This window comes from Neopsephotus bourkii, unplaced genomic scaffold (genome assembly GCF_033783945.1).
Source record: "Neopsephotus bourkii isolate Nb327-2 ecotype Australia unplaced genomic scaffold, CSIRO-AGI_Nbou_v1 NB_1574, whole genome shotgun sequence".
NCBI lineage: Eukaryota > Metazoa > Chordata > Aves > Psittaciformes > Psittacidae > Neopsephotus > Neopsephotus bourkii.
In genome coordinates, this window is record NW_026902050.1 from 2,350,995 (window position 1) to 2,367,976 (window position 16,982).

The window sequence follows — 16,982 nt, forward strand, 5'->3', positions numbered from 1 at the left end:
CCTGGGGGAAGCTGAGGGCAGAGGACTGTGAAGATAGCTGCTGCCCTGCACATGATTATCAGAAGTTAGGTATCTGTTTGGGGATTCCCAAAGGGAAATGGCCACTATGCATATGCCTGATTAGAAGGCCACAACATCTCCTAGTGTAATGTTCTGCAGCTCAGGATCTGACTATGAGTGCTCCTCACTGCTATGATCAGCTGAAAGAAGCAAAGCAAGACTGCTGCGACTTCTGCAAGTTCTCTCACAAATATGAAGTGACCATGTTTCTACTTGGGTATCTTCTGAAACTCCCAATATTTTGGCACTGCGAAAGAAATGAAAGCACAAAATAACTGTAGTTTTGCAGATTCTAACAAAATTACTCCTCCATTTGGATTTCTAGGATGCTTTCCTCTTTCCTGTGTCTCTTTTTGAGCAGTGGGGGCAAAATCTAGGCTCTGCATTAAAATATCTTCAAAAATTGTACCTTTTTTTTTTTTTTCTACATCTTGTAAACACTGAAAACCATGTTGGTTCTGTGAGGACTGATTTAAGGACTACTAACCACTGCCTTTCAAGCTGATTTGTCTGCCTCTGGTTTCTAGGGGAAAATTACCCAAGATATGCTTATTTGAGAAAGAATCTTTCCCCTTACAGCTGAGCTTTGCCCCTTTGAAATGCTGCGACCTTTCAAAAAAGTTTAAGCTCATAATAGAAAATGGAAGCAAAGGCTTTAGAAAGCCAATTCAGAGCATAATTTTAAGGAGCACATGTAATCAACAATGTCATGTAGGATAGAGATCAAATCAAATCAAAATAATCCTGACAGTCATCTCAAGGGACTGAAACTTAATCAGGCTACAGCAATGTTTACTACACATAGGGTTAATTTCACACACCATTTTTATTCTGCAGCTAACAGCAATGAAAGAATAACGTAACCACAGAGCAAATCATTATCTGCAAAGCACTGCTCACACACTTCATCCCCAACTTTGCACAAATGCGTAACAAAAAAGGAGACTTGCTTGGATTTACATCTGTTTGTTACATACAACAGACACACTCAGCTTAGTCAAATACATCACAAGAATTCCAGATCCTGAGTCAACAACTTGCATATAGAAGTACCAACCTCATCTAACATTAGCTTTCTAACTCCATTAAAATGGCAAGTTTATTATATGCATATATGGTATTAAATCATTCATGCTCACAGTTTGCAAAAGGTTTACATTCAACACTAATGGATTCAACACAAGAGAACAGTTAAGAAGTTAATGCGGTGACTTGAAAGCAATGACTTTAGATATAAAACTTGAGAGTATTTTACTGTAACACTGGTTAAATTTTTATATGTTTCAGTCTTTACCAGAAAAAAATAAAGTTCTGCAAACTGTTACATTTCATACCTTACAAATGTATGATACAACTCAAAAAATGCCCCTAAGCTATCTTTTCTTCATGTGAGGGCTCACTTCTCAAAAGTTTCGAACAGCATTTGTGCAGAACGAAGTCTCAGCTAGCCCACGACACCTGTACAGGTGTCAATATTCCTGACAGATGAATTTGGAAGCTGACCTCTTCACATTCATACCTAGTAATTTCAGGATCAAGTTTCCACAAGCACCCTGCAAGTCCTTTCCCACCTCCTGCCAATGACTCTCCCTGCATAAATGCACATTATTTTACTTATCATTTGGTGAAGTTTTGGGTTTTCTTTTCCTTTTTTAACTGTGAGGAAACAGGGTATTGGAGTAGTATGCTGACCTAGGAAAGACTCTCTTTATGTACTATCCTTATATGTGTTCTATGTGTTTATCATGTGCACATAAAAGATAAGTTTGCAAAATTCATAATTTAGATGTTTAAAAGGAAGAAATGAGAAGAAATAACTGAAGGTATAGCATGTGTATTTCTTTGGGGTCTGTGAAATTTCATCTCTAGTGAAGCCCAGGGCAAAACTGTTGACTGCCAATTCTCTTAGGTATTCAATGTACATGTGCACCACCTACCATGTTTTAAATGCTACTGCAATATGAATATATGTAGCCTAGGTTTAGGATAAGACACTGGAAGAAATGATTAAAGCATTCAGTTCATAACAGTTTTTTGGTAACAAAGCTTAGTAAACTACTGCTTTTCCTGTACTTGCTAATGAGAAATGTGTAACAGAAAAAATGACCATACCTTTCTATCTTCATGAACTGTGTGCCACACAAACACCCCCAAAAAGTGGAAAACAAGATTGACAAGGCTAAGCAAGTGCATCTTCCTCTCAGATAAAAAAACGTAACATCCAAGAAAACAATGCCAACTGCCTAAGCTGTGGTCGTGCTCCAAAATGCACCAAAAAATAACCAGACATGGGAGGCTTGGCACCAGCTAGCTCTGCTGCATACTCATCCTCCCCCCTCCTCCTATAAAGGCCATTCATTGCCATCTTGTGTTGGAAAGTTGTACGGCAACTATCAAGTTCACACTATTAAGGAAGTTTGCCCTTTATACAGAACGAGAAAGTCCAGCAGAGTGAAATTCTGGAACCAACTCAGTAGTTCTGGGAATCCTTTCACTGGGAGCTCAACATCCAATAGAAAAAAGCCATGTTAAAAAATAGTCCACAGGAAGTTATCTCTACATATTATCAATTTTGCATAGAACTATAGAGTAGTAATTTCAGCAGAAATACTCTATCATTTGTGCTAAAAATAAATCAGCAGAAAAAATGCATTATTTATCAGAAAAACCCCACATTTTTTCACTTACATTGTCATTTCCTTCCCCCCCTCCAAAAAATATATTCATTACCCAATACTGAAAAATGTAATTAAAAATACTTAGTTCTAGGTAAGGTGTGACTTCAAAGAATTATCTTTTGCAAATAACCAACCCACTTCAGCAATGCCATCAAAAAGATCCTGAAACTAAGCAAATGCCAGCAGTTTTAATATTTTAACAAATTTTGCAGAAAAAAGTTATGAAGTACATCTACAATTTAAAAACTTTCATTAACTTCAGAGGCAGCCCACATGAATGTTCTATGTCAGTCACTTCAGAAAAGTTAAATACCGAATACAGGATAAACTAGTATGATCTAGTAAATACCATAAAAGATTACTGACAGAATTAAAGGATGTGTTCTGACTAATCCATCTTCTAAGGTACCCTGGGCTCACTTAAACCATGACATAAGGTACTGTAGAAACAAAGGGTAATTAATATTTAAAAAAAGAAAATGGGAAAGCTTTGCATAGAGCTACACACACTTGTGTACAACACAGCCATAGGCATTTGAAGGGACTGACTTACCACCATTAGGTACTATATTCTCCCCCCAGCCACAATCAGTGCCTTAAAGCCTGCAGTACAAACAGGGCAGTACTGACAAGAAGTGGAAATATTTATGGGTGGAGATTTTCCTTTTAAAATAAAAACATTTACCATTGTACTTTTAGCTCCCTCTACCCCATTTTACTTCTTGCAGAATCTAACACATAGTATATTTACAATATTGATTTAACTAAGCATACAGTAAAATATAAGTTGTGTGGAATACATTTCAAACACAAATATTTTGTTTTTCAGCAATGAACACTATCAAGATGCATGTGCAAATCGGAAAGTAAATGTAATTCTTCCTGTTGCTGATGATGCTATCCCAAGATAGGGTGAAAAACCTGGGTATGTTCTTCAACTGACAGACAACTTTTGTGAAGAACTTCAACATAAATAATGCATCAGAGTCGTGAGGGAGGCTGTAAAAAACTGCATTAAACCAGTGTGGAAGGGAATGCACTACAAGGAATTACTGTAAAAAAAAACAACCCACCCAATTAAAAACCAGGAAGCATCACAATGCAACTGTATAAATTCATAATGCAGATACATCTTGAATACTGCGTGCAGTTCTACCCTTTCATCTCAAATAATTTAGCAGAATTAAAAAAGGAGAAAGAGTGGCAAGGCTAACTGAAGCTATGAAACAATGTCCATGCAAGGAAGCAACTACACAGATGGTAACTTTTCAAGTCAGGAAAGAGGGAGTGCAGGTAGCATAAATACCTATGAAGTCATGAGTGGCACAGAAAAATGAACAGAGAAAGATTACTGAGTATTTTTCCCGGTGCAAGAACTGAGGAGAACCAAATGAAACTGGCAGGTGGCTCAAAACCAAACAAAAGGAAGTACTTTTTCACACAATGCGTAGTTAAACTCTGGAACTAATTGCCACAGGATGTTGCAGATGCCAAAGTTTACATGAGTTCAAAAAGCAATTAGAGAAATTCACCGGAGGGGGAAAACACATCCATGAATGGCTGTTAATCACAAAGATATTACCGGAGGATTAGGAAATCTTGGAGCCACAGACTGTCAGATGCTGAAAGAGCACACCAGGCAAGTACTACTGTATGCTTAACCTGTTCTTATAGTGTTCTCTAAGTACCCACACCCGTTCCTGGCCAGAGGTAGGACTGGGATACACCAGTCACAAACCTCTTTCAATACAGGAAATTCTTACGGGTTGATTATATTTTAGGACATTTTTACATTTTCCAACTCAGCTATTCATCTTCTGCTCTGCCCACTTTTGCATGCTAAGATCCTGTCTTCCAGATGGTTTCTGATCCTAGGGCTTCTTTATTTCCATAAACTTAGTCATTTTTCACTGGTAAAAGTATCAAGTTTATGATAAGGAACATATTTACATCACATTTAAAGTCTTTTTTGAAGAAAAAGTAACATTTAGTACATTACAAAAATACATAATTTGTTAGAAACTATTAAAAAAATCTGTTTACACTCTTTAAGATATCTATAATGAAACCTGGGAAGTGAACACCAGGAAGCAGCCAGACTCAGAGCCTAAGGAACTATAACGGAAAATTTATATATAGGGTTAAAATACCAGCCAAGGCTATAGAACACAGACAACAAAACTTGTTCAAATAAGTTTTATGTCTTATATGAACTCTCATTAAGGGACTGGGCCACCCATGTTAGAAACCACTTGATATTAACCAGTACCCTGAGCAAACAAAACACTTACATTAGTCTTTTAATGCTGAAGCACTGGAACAGAAGCAAGACAGTGTTGCCATATCATCAGCAACAGGAGGAAGCTTCCTCCTATAACTAAATAATTTAGATTTGCAAGTAGTTTCTAATCAGGAAGCAAATCCTGGCCTTATATTTACAAATTTAGACTGGAAATTAAAAGACTGTTTGTAACCATCAGAGAAATTATATCCTGAAAGCTGTTTCCAGTATGAACAGTGAGTCCCATGAAGTTACCTATTTAAAAAAGGAGCTCAAGATACATGAATGAGCTGAATAATATAAACACAGCTGCCTGAAACAGAGAGAGACTGGAATTCATGATTCAGGAGACCCCTTCCATTCCACTCCTAATTAAAATACAAATACTTTATGAATGCATGTTGTGGGAGTCAGGATTTTTTTTTTTTCTTAATCACAGTCCTGATCTCCACTAAATGCAGTAACAAGGAAATTACTTGTACAGCCACCTGAGAGTTCAATGCTCTATGCTACCAAAACTGTCTCAGGAATATAAGGAAAACGCAACACAGAAAAGCACTCTATTCACTAACGGAAAGGCAAAGAAATCCATGCCATAAAAGTTATAACCATTTAGCAATGAAAGCATGCAGAAAGTAGCTGAAGTGGCTACTTCACAGTGGCTAGTTCACAGTGGCTGTGAACTGGCTGAAGGAGAGAAGCCAGAGAGTTGTAGTCTATGGGGCGGAGTCTAGTTGGAGGCCTCTATCTAGTGGAGTGCCTCAAGGGTCGGTACTGGGACCAGTATTATTTAATATATTCATCAATGATTTAGATGAGGGAATTGAGTGTACTATCAGCAAGTTTGCTGATGACACTAAGCTGGGAGGAGTGGCCGACACGCCAGAAGGCTGTGCTGCCATCCAGAGGGACCTGGACAGGCTGGAGAGCTGGGCAGGGAATAACTTGATGAAATATAACAAGGGAAAGTGTAGAGTCCTGCATCTGGGCAGGAACAACCCCAGGTTCCAGTATAGGCTGGGGAACGACCTCTTAGAGAGCAGTGTAGGGGAGAGGGACCTGGGGATCCTGGTGGACGACAGGGTGACCGTGAGCCGACACTGTGCCCTTGTGGCCAAGAAGGCCAATGGCATCCTGGGTTGTATTAGAAGGGGGGTGGTTAGTAGGTCGAGAGAGGTCCTCCTTCCCCTCTACTCTGCCCTGGTGAGACCTCATCTGGAATATTGTGTCCAGTTCTGGGCCCCTCAGTTCAAGAAGGACAGGGACCTGCTGGAGAGAGTCCAGCGCAGGGCAACTAAGATGATTAAGGGAGTGGAGCATCTCCCTTATGAGGGAAGACTGAGGGAGCTGGGTCTCTATAGTTTGGAGAAGAGGAGATTAAGGGGTGACCTTATTAGTGTATATAAATATATAAAGGGGGAGTGTCACGAGGATGGAGCCAGGCTCTTCTCAGTGGCAAACAATGAAAGGACAAGGGGTAATGGATACAAATTGGAGCACAAGAGGTTCCACTTAAACCTGAGAAGAAACTTCTTCTCAGTGAGGGTGACGGAACACTGGAATAGGCTGCCCAGGGAGGTTGTGGAATCTCCTTCTTTGGAGACATTCAAAACCCGCCTGGACACGTTCCTGTGTAACCTTATCTAGGTGTTCCTGCTCCGGCAGGGGGATTGGACTGGATGATCTTTTGAGGTCCCTTCCAATCTCTAACATACTGTGATACTGTGATACTGTGATACTGTAGAGAGAACATTGCAGATCTGACTACAAAGCTAAGCAGTGGCAGTTTAAAATATCCCCATAGGTACAATAAAACAGACCATGCCATCATACACAGTTTTATGCTGAACAGTAATTATTCCCTTAGCATAATACATGTGGTATGTATGACCTCCTGAATCTAAAGAAACAGGTGCAGTGATAGTGTTTTCTCTACACAGTGATTTATGAAATGAATACTACAAACTTGAAGCATATATGCTAATATGCAGGCACCTAGGGTTATAAATATACAGACAGGCTGCTCTTACAGGTCTAGTCTTAGTTTACAAAACAACCCTACTGCTTTGAGATGGGAGGTTATTTCTGACGCTGGCGAGAAGCAAAATGGACAATGCAAAAAAATCTAAGTTGATTTCAGCGCAAAATAAGAAAAGATTAACTTAAACATTATGTATTTGCTAGTGAATATTCATTGAATATTCAGTGTAAATTATGTTGTTTCATTACATTATACTACCATCTCTACATCTGAATCAGTAAGAACTCACTGTATTTAAGAAAAATTCTATTTGTGATATCAATTAAATGCTTGCACGTGAACAACCCATATCACATTAAATGTTCTAGGGACAGTGGTCAGAATTTGCTTCATTTCAAACTAGCTCCAAGACACTATAGAGTAGGTACTTACTGAGATCCTCTGCAAGCTGGACCCTCTTGCCAGTTAGGAGCTTCACCTTTTTTTCATTATCCTCAGCAAAATCTTCAAGCACTTCTTTTACATTCTTCTCTAAGCGCCTTACTGTAAAAAGATCCCAAAACAACAAACCAACAACAAAAAAAAAGTGAGTGGTAACACTTGGCACATGTCATGACCTAAAGCCAAAATTTTTGGAAGGTCTTTGGGACAAGTAGTGTATGTTACCAGAGAAACGCATGTGATTAGAGAAAAGGCAAATTTCTGAATACACAAGCCCCTTGTTCGGGCCATTAAGTTACATATTTACTATCAACATCACCCTCATCAGATGAACCAAGGCCAAGTCAATTAAAAGGTGAAACATGGAAAAGTAAGTTACTAATTACTAGCAGAATGTGGTATTGAAGGATTGGTGACAAACAGGGGTGCTGCTGTATATACAAGGCTAAGAAGAACCAAAAGCTCTTTAAAGCAGCATTATATACATCGTAACATTCATATCCTTGCCTTTCATACTTTGAGGGAGTATCTCCTAATGAAACTTCCTAATTTCATCCCAGCAGTTGTCAATGAGGTAGGTGGTTCAAAGAGACAGAACCTAGCTTTCCACATTTAAGGTAACATGGAGGGTAACATGCACCACATGACAAAGCTCAAACCTTTTGCTTGTACTGTCTTCAAGAAGAGGCTGGAAACTATTTTGAAGATCAAAGGTTGTTCTTAGTAGTTGTACCATAGCACTAGCCAATTGCTATAGAAATGATGACTTATAAGGAAGCTGCTGTTGTATAAGCTTTTCTTTTCTTAGATATTTTTAGATATTTCTTTAGATTATTTTTTTTAAGATATTAAATGGCAGATTTTGCATGGCTTTAAAAAAATCCATTAGAACTACTTATTATATCAAACATTTTAAAATTAAAATCTACAGACAGACTGACCTGAGGTAAAAAAAAAAATAAAAAAAAATAGGAAAATAGTCACTGTTTGTTGAAGTTCTTTCTGCCTGGAAAAAGATACTGACAACTGACATCACACAAGCTAAAAATATTTTAAACTGGCGAGTATCTTAATTATTTGACATTCTATTTACATTTAATCCTTCAATGTAAATAGAATGCCAAAATCTATTTAGTCTACATCTTTAAATTATCCTAGCCAGGGCACAAAAACCAGCCAGCCATGCTAAGCATGGAAAGAACATATACTAGATGAACATCAGAAAATTTCTAACCATTTTTTGTTTTTCAAACACCTCAACTCACTATAAGCCTTACCTTCAGTGTTAATAAGCTGCTGCCTCAGCGTATTTGCTGTAATTGCCAGCATTCGCTGTATTCGCCAGAAGAGGACAATATCGTTACATTCAAGCTGAAACGAGGGAAGTTGTACTGTCAGACCCTCTGATACCCAGTGAACATTCTACACTTACAAGAATCTCTTGATATTTTTAATGGCAACCGTAAGCCCATGTATACATATCCTGATCTTGCACAAAAATACCACAGAATAACTGGTGCAGGGAAGAAGGAAACACACCAAAACCACTTCTCAAGAACCACGTCCCTTACTTAGTGTACCCCATCACCTTCACACAGACTATTTTCAACAGAAAGAGCCACATCAAGGAATATCACAGAAAAACAATTTGCACACACCACATGCAAGCTGGTGAGTATAATCTAATGCTCACTGAAGCATCACACTTGTTCATAGCAAACACATTAAAAGACAAACATCTGAACTCCCTGACTGTCATGACGCCCTGTCTGACAAACACTTCTGAATACAGTGCTGTGTCAACAGTGTATCTGTTAACAGAAGCGACAGTTCCTACAACTGCAAGGATGGCAGGTACTAACTTCCCATTACAACATCTTATAAAGACAGTTACAAGTGCAGGAGGTTAAGTGTCACAGAGAGATAGCTCTCTGATCTCATTTTTTCAGCTCTTACAGGCAAAGGTATTTCTACAGTAGTAAAGATTTCTGGCTCCAAGGGGATCACTTTTTCTCATTAAAAAGAAAAGCAAACTCCACAGGATATGAGGAGCTCTACCTTTCCAATATTTTTTTTTATTTAAAATATAGTTTTCTTTGTGCAACTTTATGCATACTGTCATTTGTTGCATTTGGGTTTACAAAACTGGAAAGTTATTTAAAAGACCTGTCTGTAAGTTCCATGGTTGTTTGTTGGGTTGTCTTTTGTTTTGTTTGTGGGTTTTTGTTTGGTTTTGGATTGGCTTATTTTTTTCCCCATTAATCACAGGTGTTTCCAAGTTCTAAACACTTATTTATCATACTTACCTCATAAAACCTCCTTAGTTAATGTTTTTAATGTTTTCTGAATTTTTGGTATCAGTGAGGTAAATAATTATCAATGGGAAAATAGGAGTAAGGGATACCAACAAGATACCAATAGCTGTACAATCCTTCTTTTAATAGTATATTTTCAAGACATCAGTAAGTAACAAATGTTTAGGTCATGGCTGATAACCATGACCATGGCTGGTCATCTTATATAATTACCACCAGGATGGCATTTTATCAATCACAAGCCTCATGTAAAACATATCTAAGAACACCAGCTATCTTAAGGTAAAGGATATAAAAGAAAGGTGAGGCTAGTTTAAAGTATTCGCAGATTATTTTTTTTTTAAACTCAGACAGAAATATTAAGCCAAACAACCAGTGTGTATCTGTACTTCAATTTACCTCTGAGTCCACAAAATGCCTCTGGTAATAATAAAAGCCTCTTCGACATAGATTGCAGTGGTTCAAAGCAGTCTTCAGAAAATATCTTCTATAAATTTGGTGCCATGTGTCTTTAATCTAGGAAAACAGTGCTTAATTTTTACTAAATAAATACATACATACACTATCGTGCATAGTTTAATGGTCACATTTAATTTCAAAATGTAACTCCAATTTCCACTCTTCCTGTCATGTAGTATACTTTTAAATATTTCTCAGCAATTTGTCTGCAACTGGGATATGATTAATGGCTTAGCTACATTTGGCAAACATTACAGTTGATTGTCAGTTTTAAAATCTACTATTCCATGCTTGCAACATAACTGAATGCTTAAAAATACTGTCTGCAGCTGAAATACATTTAAATTATATACTACAGAACAGGACAAATTGCTCTGCTCTTGGCATGACGTAATCTTTAACATGGAGAATACATTTCTGAGTACTACCCATTCGTTTATCAATTAAACCCGACTGAGCATAGAGAAACATTTAATGGTCTTATGTAAACAAGCATTTGTAATTTTTCTTGATTAGGCTTATTTATGTTCCAGTTCTTCACAATCAAATATACATACAGGTATGTCTCTCGCAAAAAAATAAAATAAAATAAATAATAATAATAATAAAAAATTTAAAAAATATCCCCATGTAGAAGACGTGGATCATTACTCTGACCTTTACAAAAAGGTATGGTAAGTGCTGTATAGGAAAGAGGCAGCAAGTATTTAAGTAACTCTTCTCCCTTGAATAGGTACATGTATTCATGTTAAGAAAAGGTAGCCAGTTACTGTATCACAGTATGCTAAAGATTGGAAGGGACCTCAAAAGATCATCTAGTCCAATCCCCCTGCCGGAGCAGGAACACCTAGATAAGGTTACACAGGAACGTGTCCAGGCAGGTTTTGAATGCTCCAGAGAAGGAGACTCCGCAACCTCCCTGGGCAGCCTGTCCAGTGTTCCGTCACCCTCACTAGAAAGTTCTTTCTCAAGTTTAAGTGGAATCTCTTGTGTTCCAGTTTGTACCCATTGCCCCTTGTCCTATCATTGTTTGCCACTGAGAAGAGCCTGGCTCCATCCCCATGACACTCCCCCTTTATATATTTATATACACTAATAAGGTCACCCCTCAATCTCCTCCAAACTATACAGACCCAGCTCCCTCAGTCTTTGCTCATAAGGGAGATGCTCCACTCCCTTAATCATCTTAGCTGCCCTGCGCTGGACTCTCTCCAGCAGGTCCCTGTCCTTCTTAAACTGAGGGGCCCAGAACTGGACACAATATTCCAGATGAGGTCTCACCAGGGCAGAGTAGAGGGGAAGGAAGACCTCTCTCGACCTACTAACCACCCCCCTTCTAATACAACCCAGGATGCCATTGGCCTTCTTGGCCACAAGGGCACAGTGTCGGCTCATGGTCACCCTGTCGTCCACTAGGACCCCCAGGTCCCTCTCCCCTACACTGCTCTCTAACAGGTCGTTCCCCAACCTATACTGGAACCTGGGGTTGTTCCTGCCCAGATGCAGGACTCTACACTTTCCCTTGTTATATCTCATCAAGTTATTCCCCGCCCAACTCTCCAGCCTGTCCAGGTCTCTCTGGATGGCAGCACAGCCTTCTGGCATGTCAGCCACTCCTCCCAGCTTAGTGTCATCAGCAAACTTGCTGATAGTACACTCAATTCCCTCATCTAAATCGTTGATGAATATATTAAATAATACTGGTCCCAGTACTGACCCTTGAGGCACTCCACTAGATACAGGCCTCCAACTAGACTCCACCCCATAGACTACAACTCTCTGGCTTCTCTCCTTCAGCCAGTTCACAGTCCACCTCACTACCCGATCATCCAGACCACACTTCCTCAGTTTAGCCGCAAGGATGCTGTGGGAGACCGTGTCAAACGCTTTGCTGAAGTCAAGGTAGACCACATCCACCGCTCTGCCATCACCCATCCACCGTGTTATTTCCTCATAAAAGGCTACGAGATTGGTCAAGCATGACTTCCCCTTGGTGAAGCCATGTTGACTGCCCCTCATAACCCTCTTATCCTTGATATGCCTTAAGATGGCACCAAGGATAAGGTGTTCCATCACTTTCCCAGGAATGGAGGTGAGGCTGACCGGTCTATAGTTACCCAGGTCCTCCTTCTTGCCCTTTTTGAAGACAGGAGTGACATTTGCTTTCCTCCAGTCCTCAGGCACCTCTCCCATTTCCCAAGACTTGGTAAAGATGATGGAGAGCGGTCTAGCAATGACCTCAGCCAGTTCCCTCAGCACCCGCGGGTGCATCCCATCTGGACCCATGGATTTATGGATGTCCAGATTGCTCAACTGGTCTCTAACCCATTCCTCATCGACTAAGGCAAACCACTCCGTTGACCTGACTTCATCTGAGGTCTCAGAGGTACAGGGCTCTTCAGGACTTCCTCCGGCAGAGTAGATAGAGACAAAGAAGGCATTCAGTAACTCTACCATCTCTGTATCTTCTGTCACCAGGGCACCCGTCCCGTTCATCAGTGGGCCTACATTGCCTCTGGTGATAGTTTTATCTGCCATGTATATGAAAAAGCTCTTTCTGCTGTCCTTGACCCCTCTCGCCAGATTTAATTCCAAGGAGGCCTTAGTCATCCTAGCTGCCTTCCTACATCCTCTAGCAGCAGCCTTACATTCCTCCCGCCCCTCCTTCCATGACCTGTAAACTCTCCTCTTCCACTTTAGCATACCCAGCAATTCCCTATTTTAGCCACGCAGGTCTCCTGGCTCTCTTCCTTGACTTCCTACATGTCGGGATGCTCTGATCTTGAGCTCGGAAAAAGCAGTCCTTGAATGCCAACCAACTATCTTGGCCCCCTTTACCTTCAAGCAGCCTTGTCCATGGGTCTTCCCCTAGCGATTGCTTGAAAAGGCCAAAGTTTGCCCTGCTAAAGTCCAGGGTTGCGATTCTACTTGCTATTCTACTGGCCCTACCACACAAGATCCTGAATTCCACCATCTCGTGGTCGCTGCAACCAAGGCAGCCCTCAACCTTCACTGCTTTGACCAGACCCTCCTTGTTAGTGAGGATGAGATCCAGCAGCGCACCTCTCCTGGTTGGCTCATCCACCATTTGCATGAGGAAGTTATCATCCATACACTGGAGGAACCTCCTGGACTGCGGCTGGGTTGCTGAGTAGTCCTTCCAGCAAACATCAGGGAAGTTAAAATCCCCCACGACGACCACGGCCTGTGACTGTGAGGCCGCTGTCAGCTGCCTGTAGAAGGCCTCGTCAACTTCCTCACCCTGATCCGGTGGCCTGTAACAGACCTCCACAACAGTATCGCCCCTGCCAGCCTGCCCCTTAATTCTCACCCACAGACTCTCAACTCACTCGTCATCTGTCCCTGGACAGAACTCAGCGCATTGTAGCTGCTCTCGCACATAAAGAGCAACCCCACCACCCCGCCTGGCTGGCCTGTCTTTCCTGAAAAGGACATAGCCCTCCATGACTATATTCCAGTCATGTGAGCTGTCCCACCATGTCTCTGTAATTGCCACCAGGTCATAATCTCCTGACTTAACACAGGTTTCTAGCTCCTCCTGCTTATTTCCCATGCTGCGCGCATTGGTGTACAGACATTTCAGGGAGCGAGCTGAGCACACCAATTTCACCCTAGGATTACAGGAGGCCTCCCAGTCTTCATCAATTCTGGAGCGCTGTCCCACTGAGGCAAGCCCAGCTACAACCCCATCCCCCTTCGAATCTAGTTTAAAGCTCTCCAAATGAGCCCTGCTAATTCGTGCCCCAGCATCCTTTTGCCTCTGTGAGATAAACCTTTCCCACATGCCATTGTCCAGACTGGTGCCCTATAAAACCAGCTGTTATCAAAGAATCCAAAGCCCTGCCTGCAGCACCAGCCTCGAAGCCAATCGTTTATGGACTGAATTTTCCCATTCCGTCCCACATCATCAACAGAAGATGGAAGGAGCAAAGAGAAGATCACTTGAGCCCCAGAGTCTTTCACCATCCGCCCCAAGGCCCTGTAGTCTTTCTTCATCCCCCTCAGACTGCGGGAAGCAGCTTCCCCCTCACCCGTCTGGAAGACCAGCAGCGGGTAGTAGTCTGTCGGGTGCACCAGGTTGGGGAGTGCCCTAGTGATATCCCTGATCCGGGCTCCAGGCAGACTACACACTTCCCTATGATGAGGGTCAACTCTGCATATCGGGCCCTCTGTTACTTTCAGAATGGAATCACCTACTACAATGACCCTTCTTTCTTTCTTATCAGAGGCAGTCTTGAGGTGCGAAGTCGACCGCCTTTTCCTATGTGGCCTTGTAGGCGGGCCTTGCACCACATCCTCACCTACCTCTCCTTCAAGACTCAGGGCCTCAAACCTATTACAGAGGGACACCTGGGGAAGCAGGGCAGGAAGGGAGGAGGGTTGCCCACGACGCCGAACTGCAACACGCTTCCAACCCTCATCATCTTTTTGGTCCCCTACCTCCACGCGACAGCTACAGGGCAGGGGCTGTCTCGAGCCATCCCCCTCTGTCTGAGAGGGCAGGGGGTCCTTCCCTTTTGGGGAGTATCTCCCTGGAACCGTTCCAACTGGCCCGCCAGGGAGTTAATCCACCAGTCAATCTCCCTTTCACACTCCCTGGTGGTCCTCAGCATCTCAACCTCCTCCTTAAGTTTTGCCACCAAGCTAAGCAGATCTTCTACCTGCTCACACCTCATGCAGGTGGAATGCTGTCCTCCCTCCCCCTGCAGTAGCAGGCTCTGGCACTCCCTGCATCCAGAGACCTGAACAGCCACAGTCTGGGACGGGGTCTCTGAGTTGCTACAGTCTTCTTACTGCTAGCTCTTTCTGGAGGCAACCATATTGGTCAGCAACATGACCTACTTGTTCTTCCCTGCGCCTGGTGGACAGCGACGTGTCAAGTCAAGGGACAGGGAGGTGGTCGCCATCACCGTGGGAACGCCCCCCGCCACGTCAGCCGCTCTCTTGCAAGGGCTGCTGGGGCTTCGGGGATCGGGAAATGTCAGGAATTGCGATGCCTCTGCGCTATCACCTCTGATTTTCCTAATCTTAGTTGACCTTCGCGGTCGCTGAAGCGTGCCGGCTGCGGCTCTAGCTGGGCTAGCTCCGATCAGCTGACTGAATGAAAATAAATGCGTTGTACTGCATTAGTCTACAGTACAGCCAACAGAAGTGTGTGAATTGTGTGCAAGCAGTCATTTAGTAATTAATTTGGAAACATCTGGATTACAAATTCAGTATTTAGATGGAGTCTTTTGCATACTATATAGAAAGAACATTCAAATGTTCACCGGGTGCTTCCAAATGTTGTGTTACAAGTCCGCATCTTACCAGACATGGATCCACTGTTACTCCTCTTGCTTCAAGATTCTTTCTGACAGTTGTCACTTCATCATTTGCCAGATAAGCTGCATGTTCGTCACTGCATTTGATTAATTTCTCAAGTTCATTTTTTGTTTCATTACGAATATTCTAGAATAAAAAAGTTTAGTTAGAAGTAATTCTTACAGACTCAAAGATCATCAGCACCTCGTCAATAAACACCTACCTGCTTGATAAGCCAGAAGTGAAAGTAACTTTGACACTTGTAATTATTAAAGTGACTCAAAAGGGTACATGCACAAAGACATTTAAAACACAGTGCTTTTAAATGGGTAATTCACAGTCAATTTTTCACATTTTTTAATTCTCACTGTGCACAGAAATGCAGAAGAGGAAGAGATAGGTGGAAAAAAAATAAGCCAGAGGCATTAATGTCTTATGTCTAATCACTACATTACTGTAGTGATAGGACAAGGGGTAATGGGTTAAAACTTAAACAGGGGAAGTTTAGATTGGATATAAGGAGGAAATTCTTTCCTGTTAAGGTGGTGAGGCACTGGAATGGGTTGCCCAAGGAATGCTCCATCCCTGGCAGTGTTCAAGGCCAGGTTGGACGAGGCCTTGGGTGATATGGTTTAGAGCGAGGTGTCCCTGCCCATGGCAGGGGTGTTGGAACTTGATGATCTTAAGGTCCTTTCCAACCATAACTACTCTATGATTCTTTTAGCCTCCTTTCTGTTCCATGAGCATCCACTAGCAGAGTTCACGTTCACATAATCACCTGTGATACTCATGAGAATTGTCACTTTTCCCCAATAGCTAGCAAGAACTCTCCATGGATTCATCCCTTTAATTTGTTATTCATTATATTCAATTAAGATAGGTTGAAGTCACCACCTTTCTCCCATACCTGGCTCCATACAGTTGACTCCTTCCTCTGAAACAATTATTTTAAACTCTACTTACATCTTTAAAGTATGACTGAGTTTGAGAAATACCTAGAAAAAGTAACATTAAAAGCCCATAATCTCTGGGCACTGAGCAGAACATGGTATTTAAATTTAAAGGAAATTTCCAAAAGCTATAAGCAAACAAGAAGAAAGGTCATGGTGAAAAAACTTAATCAGAAGATACAACTGTGTGACTATCCCATTACATACTAATCAAATCCAAATGGAGCATTATAGAAAACTGCAGTGACTTCTGCATAAAGGCACCCTTGGAAAGTACAGAAAGGAACAGGGCAGTTTCCATCCTGTTTCTTTCTAATGAAAGAATTTAATATTCATGTCAATGATATAGTAGTAAAGATATAATCAAGCTGAAGAATGGAGAACAGTTTACAAACCAGTATGTATCTGCAATATGAACAAAGTACATGTAATTCTCTGTGGTGCTCTATTTAAATAGATGAATACTAAAACTAATTGCAAAATATTTAAAAG

At 41.4% G+C, this 16,982-nt stretch overlaps 1 protein-coding gene across 9 annotated transcripts in view; it reads right to left on the bottom strand.

Moving 5' to 3' along the window:
* The window catches only part of OPA1 (OPA1 mitochondrial dynamin like GTPase), a 60,838-nt gene that overhangs the window by 12,756 nt on the left and 31,100 nt on the right, over window positions 1-16,982 (bottom strand). For 4 of the 9 annotated variants that reach the window (XM_061371434.1, XM_061371440.1, XM_061371436.1 and 1 more), the window contains 4 exons: window positions 15,547-15,687; window positions 10,156-10,272; window positions 8,719-8,812; window positions 7,433-7,543 (listed from right to left, as the gene is read on the bottom strand). In XM_061371434.1, coding sequence (XP_061227418.1) covers window positions 7,433-7,543; window positions 8,719-8,812; window positions 10,156-10,272; window positions 15,547-15,687 — 463 coding nt within the window. Of the gene's footprint in view, window positions 1-801; window positions 1,753-2,388; window positions 2,562-7,432; window positions 7,544-8,718; window positions 8,813-10,155; window positions 10,273-15,546; window positions 15,688-16,982 lie in introns of those variants that run through there. The other 5 variants (XM_061371431.1, XM_061371435.1, XM_061371432.1 and 2 more) reach the window with 5 other exon arrangements.